Genomic DNA, 7,835 nt, shown 5'->3' with positions numbered 1-7,835 from the left:
TACGTTCAGAACTCGCATAACTTGTGAGCCTGCACCTAATTTGTAACATGCCTGAGAAACAAACCATTAGCAACATCCTCAAGAGGAGCGGCGCTAGGAATCTACGAATCCCTCCCCAAAAAACGAACATGTCTCCCATCCCGATCCAATACTCCTGCACAAGGTTCAGTGATATCGTGTTCCAGCCAGTCCTGGGGCGACTCAGTTTTGTTTCGATCATATACAATTTGATCATATGTAAGTTATTGAACAGGATGGTTTTGTGAAGAAACAAATTCTGCAAACGATGAATTGACAAAGGAGCTTTCGCAGATTATTACAGTTGATGATTAGGCCCTAAACAATTAACGTAACCAGCACCACTACTTGTTTTCAGACAAATCAATGGCCCGCCGATGGACCGAACCTACAGAGGACACAAGAACTTTTCTTCTTTCTCCAAATCATTTTGGCTTGGTCATCCACCCCACAGATACCGTGGAATGGATGGCCTAGATGAAATGATACAGAGCTGAAATATTTCAGCTCTGCCTATTGGCAGCGTAATTTATTAGACCGACCAGTGGAGCTGCCTTGTCAGGATCGAACCCTGTCAACTGTCCCAACGCTTCACGCACCAACTCCTCGGCATACTCCCTCGACTTATCAATCCCCAACAATTTCGGGTAGGTGACTTTGCCAGCCACCAAGTCCTTCCCTGCAGTTTTCCCCAGCTCCTGGGTCGACTTCGTCACGTCCAAGATGTCGTCCACCACCTGGAACAGCAACCCGGCGGTCCTGCCAAAGCTTCTCAGTTTCTCAACCTCCTTGCTGGAACCACCTCCTATGATCGCCCCAAGAACTACTGATGCCTCGAAAAGGGCTGCAGTCTTGTGCTGGTGGATGAACTCAAGCTCCTTCAGATCCACATTGGAAATTCCTTCAGATCGTATGTCCGCCTCTTGGCCCGCCACGATGCCCTTTGCTCCAACCAATCTTGCGATTTCCTGGATTGCTCGGACAATTAGTATGGGGTTCATACCATCTGCTTTTTGGGTGAAATGCTCAATTGCCAATGCTAAAAGGCCATCAGAGGTCAAAATCGCAATTGCTTCCCCGTAGACCTGTAATTGCAAAAGCTTAGGATTTCTCTGGCAAAATAGAAATAGGCCATGGAAACACCCGCAAAGCAGCAAAGCCACCATACCTTGTGGGTGGTGGGCTTCCCTCGACGCAGGTCATCGTTGTCCATACAGGGCAGGTCGTCCTGGATGAGGGACATAGTGTGGATCATCTCAAGGGCGCAGGCAATGGGCATGGCCTTGGATTGCGTCCCACCCACGAGCTCACAGGCCGCGACGCAGAAGATGGGTCGCAGGCGCTTCCCGCCTGCAAGCAGGGAATACCGCATCGCCTCATGGATCCTGAGTGGGGCACGCAGGGGGACTGCAGCATCCAGGGCCTCATTCACTGCCGCCACTTTGCACGCCATGTAGTCCTTGAATTCAAGGCTGTAGTCGGGTGGTGGACTATGCTTGAAGGGAGCTCCGAGGCGGCAAAGGGCCTCCTTGAAGTAAGAAAAGAGGATCCTGATCAAGTAGAAAAGGAGGGTTCTCAAGCTCAGTGACTTCATGGCTGGGAGCTTCAAAATCTGATCTCGCCTTCATCACGTCAATCAACTTAAATAGTGGGGGATCGAGTAAAACTTAACCAGCAAACACTTACAGCAAGTTCATTGAGTACAGTGATGATCATTCCAACCTGTCATGCTGGCGACCCAGGAATGGCGCTACACTCACGCCACATGATCGTTTTAAGAAATTTCTTAGCTCATGACTAACGAATTCTTAGATACCAATAGGTACCTATAGGTTGCTTGCTATTTGTCTTTACTAACTGTACCATGTGTGGACTGACAATCAAGTTAAAGTCAGCTTCAAGTCCATATTATTAACTCTGAGATCCCACATAATGGCGGAGCAAAGCCGTCATGTAACAGATCCCACATAATGCATTAGCACTAATATATCCATCTAGAATACACAACCATCAGTGTTTAGGGAAAAAAAATCCGAGATCATACATTCACCTAAGTTTCTTGCTCATGAGTTAAGTAACCCGCATATTGATCCAAGAAATAAGGAGGAAATCTTTCAAATCAAGACAGTATCCTTCCATAATCCATTTCCTATGGACAGAAGATAGAATCTACAGGTAACCTGTTTACTAAATCATATATTTCTCCTTGGACAAACCTGAGCATTTATCACCACAAACATGCAAATCATGCGTATAAAGGAAGCTATAGTGCACTATATACAAAATGTTAAAGCTACTCTAGCAATTTAATGCGTTCCACATGGTCATTTTGAGACTTTCTCGGCTCGTAGTCAACTGACCCTTTGAGTGTCCACCTTTTGGTTGCTTACTGTTTGATATAACTTAGAGCGTGTTTGATAATAAAAATTAAGTGCTGAAATTAATTTTTCAGTACTTAGTTCAATTCAGCTTATTTGGTGAATGCAAATGGGGTTGACTTAATTGATTAAGTTAAGTTAAAAATGTTGTTGGAGATTACTTAGGTTGCGTTTGGTTTCATAATAGGATTTTAAAATCAGATTTTGATTTTGATTTTGAGTGGAATAAATGGGGTCCACCCTTTCACTTTGTATGAGTTATGTTGTTTTGTTGTGGAAAAAAGTGGTATAAATGGGGCCCACTCTTTGACTTTGTATGAGTTATTTTGTTTTGTAGTGGGTAGAGTTAAGTTAGAATTGTGATTTTAAAATACTATCCTAAAACCAAACAAGCCCTTAATCCTTAAGTAGAAAATTTCTACTTTTTTTCGACTTAACGCGCTCAGTGGGGCAATTCTCTGATATTTTTCAGCAGTGCCCCTGAAGGTCTTTAACTTTTCAATTTGGTCCTTTTTCGAATTTGCTCAAAAATGTCGGGGCAAAGGAAGGAGGGGGAGACGCGAGAGATTGAGGGCCTCACCCATGGCGGTGGTGGTTGGGGTCGGGGTCACCACCGCCCTTAATTGTAGGTCTCTCTCTTCGATCCTAAGAGAGAGATTGACGAAACCGGGGTGGTGGCCAACCCTCAATTATGGCCAACACCTCCACAAAGGAGGCCGCTGGCAATCATAGAGCTCGCCGACAAACTCCTTGGTGGAGGTGGTAGCCGGAATTGGGGGTGGCCACCGCCCCCTTCTTTTTCGATTGACCTTGGTTCCCTTTTTTTTGGCGATTTACTTTTTTAAAATTTTCTGAATTTTTAAAAAATTAAATAAAATATAGGTAAAAGTGAAAAGAGTTAAAGTATGGGTAGTTATTTAACTATAAGTTCAGTCATTATAATTTTCTTTCTACAAACACTCTTCACTTAATCAATGAAGCACCTATTCTATTTAGATCTTAAATTTTCATAATTTTCAGCGCTTAAAATTAAGTCTAAACAAACACAACCTTAGACTTGTCACCTGAATCCCATAATCAAGCTGAATCAAGTTCATGTTCACACTAGGATGATTTCTGTCCCCCTTTTTAGGTATGCATTTTTGCTTATGCCACTTTTGATGGAATATTTCCTAATTCTGCAACCTTGGATGGAGCGGTGGTTGTTAGTGAGACTCCCCACAACGACAAATTTTTAAATGATCCTACCTCATAATGATGTGGTGAGAAAGAACCAATAACATTACTTCAATTAACAAAATTTATTACAATTAATCGAGTGATTAACATTTATTATTTAGTTTATTGCAATTTAATTGGTTCTTCCTCATCTCTCCCAATTGAGGTTTCTTTGCATAAATTATGTTTTATTTTTTAGATTAAGAAAGAAAAATCTATATATGGAGGACCTTATCCAAGTGTTTTAACAAATTCCTACAATTTTATTAAGACAAAAATTAATGTTATAACTTAAAAGTTTCCGACAGTTGATCTCAATCCTTTTTTATTCTCTAAATTTACTAACACCCTATTTGCATGGATTCCTTTGATTTTTTTTTTTAAGTTTTCAGGATTAATTTAAATGCCATTGTAAAAAATTTATAATTGACGTACAATTTTGAAAATAATAATGTTTTACCAAAAATTAGATTGTCTGTTACAATTGGATTAAAACTAAAATATTCAACGGTAATTCGCTGGTAAGTATCTTAACCAGTCTACACAGTTTTATCTGTTAATGCATAGGACGTATATAACTATGCTAATATGTGGTTCATAAAACAAACTAAGCTCTCGAAGCTTGCATTTTACCTGCAATGTAGGTTTAAAATCACTTTAGGCACCTAGTGGCTCGTATTGCTAGTAAAGTCTCTCAATGAATGATGTCTTCAAGGTTTTATTCTTTCGTATAAAAGACTTGTGTCTTGATGACGCAGCTGCATGAAAGAACTCTTCATTCTTGATGATATGGAATGAAGTAGCATGAATTATTTGTAAATTATTAATAAATCTCAAATTTATGGGTCTTTACATATTTTTTAAAATATTAGCAGACTAATTGCGTAAGTTACGCATGAAAATAATGTAATTTGGCACACTGTTTCACATGATGAATTTTAAATAGATAGCAGTTGTTATATAAATACCAAAATAATTAATTTTTTTTTCAAATAATAGTATATCTCTGAGCGCCTTTTTTTTATTTTTAATATATTTCAAAGTGTTTAATCTATTAATATTATATTCGATTTAAATTTTACGATTAACAATGGCAAATAAATCAAAACATTGATATTTCTAAGTAAATATAAAACGACAGAAATTACTACTAGATATATGTGAGAGTTGTTTCCCTTATTTATTAAATTAAAATTGAGATGTTAGAATAAGAAACTGAAAGAAAAAAGTGAAAAGAAAATTGAGTGATACATTTTTTTTTTGGTTACAAAATTGAGTAATACATTTTAAAGACATTTTATTTGTGTAACATATTTGTATTTTCTTATTTGATACTCGTTATATCGTATCTATATGAAATATTAACTAATTTATGAAGAATGATTATCAAAATAAGTTCAGGTATTTTGAATCGGGATAATTTCAAAGAATGACTTGGGGATCTGTTGTCGTTGAAGAGCTCCATTCAAGCTTGTAATTGAAAATGAACCGTCGCCTTCGGAGTCCACATCAAGAATCACACTTCGATAACCCACATCGCATGCGAGCTAACCCACAGTTCCGCTATAGCCGAGGACGCAAAGCCCATGTTATGAAACACAACCATATGTAATCGATCCCCCAACTCCTGCGGCTACCGGATTGCCTTTCGCCGATCCAAACAGGCCGTCTCTACTCGATCCCTAAAAAAATCTTTACTCATCGTCAGTAAGGAGTCTCCCCTGTCCTCCAAGCGGCAAGAAATTCCATATGCAAGGCCCTTCCGTCGCCCGCACCATATATCCCCGGTGCAATTAGCTGCCAGGGTGATGACTTGACAGAGAAACAGCCGTCAATTATCAATCAATGAATTATATGGTGTATAAAAGCTGGTAAGCACAATGAACATGTCTCACATTAGCATTTTTTTAATACTCTCAGCTCATAATTGAGTGACTATTAGACTGGTCCGCCATAATAATCATAAGCAATTATTATATAGAAAACTGAAATAAATTTCTCGATTCTCGAATAGACATGAAATATTTTCTTGAGGAAAATGAAAAAAAATTACCGATGGTAAATAAATATTAGAAACAATATGGAATGAAAAGTTCTCGGATAAATTAAAACATGTTTCCATAAGACGAATAAACTAAAATTTTATTAAATACTTTGCACACTCGTGCAATGCGCGAATCTGCACCTAATTAGTGAGAGTTGCAGCTATTTGCGAAATTGAGCTCCATGGGGAGCATGCCTGGCAAGGAATCTAGAATCCCTCCCGAAAAACGAACATTTCTCCCATCCCGAGCCAGTGCTCCAGCAAACTTTCAAAGATCTCATAGCACCAACCTTCCGAAAATCAAAATGGAGGCTCTCAAATGACAATAACGAGTGTGATCTCATGTTCCAGCCAGTTCCTGGGCCGGGGTGACTCAGGTTTGTTTCGATCATACATAATTCAATCATACATAAGCTATGGAACACGATGGTTTTGTGAAGAGAAAATTCTGCTAAAGATGTATTGAAAAGGACTAGGAGTTTTAGCATCTTATTACAGTTGATTAGGCATTAACAACTAACCAGCACCACTGCTTGTTTTCAGACAAATCAATGGCCTGCATGCCAATCAATCGAACCTACAGTGGACACGATGAAATGATACAATATATCAGCTCTGCCTATTGGCGGCGTAATTTATTAAACTGACCACTGGAGCTGCCCTAACAGGATCGAACCCCGTCAAATGTCCCAGCGCGTCCTGAACCAACTCCTCGGCATACTCCCTGGACTTCTTAATCCCTAACAATTTTGGGTAGGTGACTTTCCCAGCCTTCAAGTCCTTCCCCGCAGTTTTTCCCAGCTCCGGGGTTCACTTCGTCACGTCTAAGATGTCGTCCACCACCTGGAACAACAACCCGGCCGTCCTGCCAAACTTTCTCAATTTCTCAATCTCCTTGGGGGACCCGCCTCCCATGATCGCCCCGAGCACAGCTGAGGCCTCGAAAAGGGGCGCTGTCTTGTGTAGGTGGATGAACTCGAGCTGCTTTTGGTCCACATTGGACATCCCTTCGGATCTTATATCTTCCTCTTGGCCCACGATGAGGGCCTTAACCCCAGCCGCGATTTCCCAGATTGCTTGGACAATTTGTGCGGTGCTCATAATACCTTCCGTTTTTACAGTGGCATGCTCAATCGCCAATGCTATAAGGCCGCAGGCCAAAATTGCAGTTGCTTCCCCGTAGACCTGTTATTGCCTAAGCTTTGGATTTCTCTAGCAAAATAGAAATAAGGCCCTGGGGACGCCCACAAAGCAGCAAATATATCAACCTTACCTTGTGGTTAGCAGCCATCCCGCGACGCAAGTCATCGTTGCCCATACAAGGCAGGTCGTCCTGAATGAGGGACATAGTGTGGATCATCTCGAGGATTCAAGCGACAGGCATGGCCTTCAACTGGGTCCCGCCCACGAGCTCGCAGGCAGGATTGCAGAAGATGGAGCGCAGGCGCTTCCCTCCCGCAAGCAGTGAGTACCGCATCGCCTCATGGATCCTGAGAGGGGCACGCAGAGGGACCGCAGCGTCCAGGGCCTCGTTCACTGCCACCACTTTCCTCGCCATGTAATGCTCAAAGTTAAGGCTGGACTGGGGCAGCAGACGAAGCTTGAAGTGAGCTCCGAGGCGGAAAAGAGCCTCCTCGAAGTAAGAAAAGGGGATTCTGATCAAGTGAAACCACAGGCCGATCAAGCTAAAAAGAAGCGCTCTCAAGTTCAGTGACGTCATCGCTTGGAGCATCAGAATCTGATCTTGCCTTCATCATATCGATCAATATAAATGGTTGGGGATCGATTAAATAATTAAACCTAGGTAGCAAATAATTACCACAAGTTCATTTTTCAGTTACAATATGAGGCTCATGACCTAATATAAAGAAATATAAATGAATTCTAAATAAATGGGCACGGATAGTCCCACTGATGAGAATCGAACCTGACACCTTTAAGTTACCAGGCGAGAATGTTAGCCACTGCACTACACTCCGTTTCTCTTACCATAAGTTCATTTGCTATCGTGGTGATTGATGAGGACATCACAAAGGTACTAAATTTTTGAGAACTAAAGACAAAGGAAAAGGCAGGTCGGTTTGGTAATGGAGTTGGAATTCTACTACACTTCATTTCAGTCTAATGAAGACAAAATTAGATATAATATAGAATGAAGACTAAAATAGATATTATAA

The 7,835-nt window shown here is 40.9% G+C and overlaps 1 protein-coding gene and 1 pseudogene across 1 annotated transcript; both read right to left on the bottom strand.

Moving 5' to 3' along the window:
• Positions 1–1,643, bottom strand: LOC116199163 (geranylgeranyl pyrophosphate synthase, chloroplastic-like). The gene is made up of 2 exons (XM_031529454.1): positions 1,187–1,643; positions 1–1,103 (listed from the first exon to the last, which is right to left on the bottom strand). The coding sequence occupies exons 1-2, from the start codon at positions 1,610–1,612 to the stop codon at positions 522–524; spliced, it is 1,008 nt and encodes a 335-aa protein (XP_031385314.1). The 5' UTR covers positions 1,613–1,643; the 3' UTR covers positions 1–521.
• A 4,455-nt stretch (positions 1,644–6,098) lies between these two features.
• On the bottom strand, positions 6,099–7,358 carry LOC116201163 (annotated as a pseudogene).
• Between the last annotated feature and the right edge of the window lie 477 nt (positions 7,359–7,835).

The sequence above is a fragment of the Punica granatum genome, chromosome 3 (assembly GCF_007655135.1).
Source record: "Punica granatum isolate Tunisia-2019 chromosome 3, ASM765513v2, whole genome shotgun sequence".
Lineage (NCBI taxonomy): Eukaryota > Viridiplantae > Streptophyta > Magnoliopsida > Myrtales > Lythraceae > Punica > Punica granatum.
Note: the sequence above shows the minus strand (reverse complement) of the source record. Positions and strands in the feature narration are given on the sequence as shown.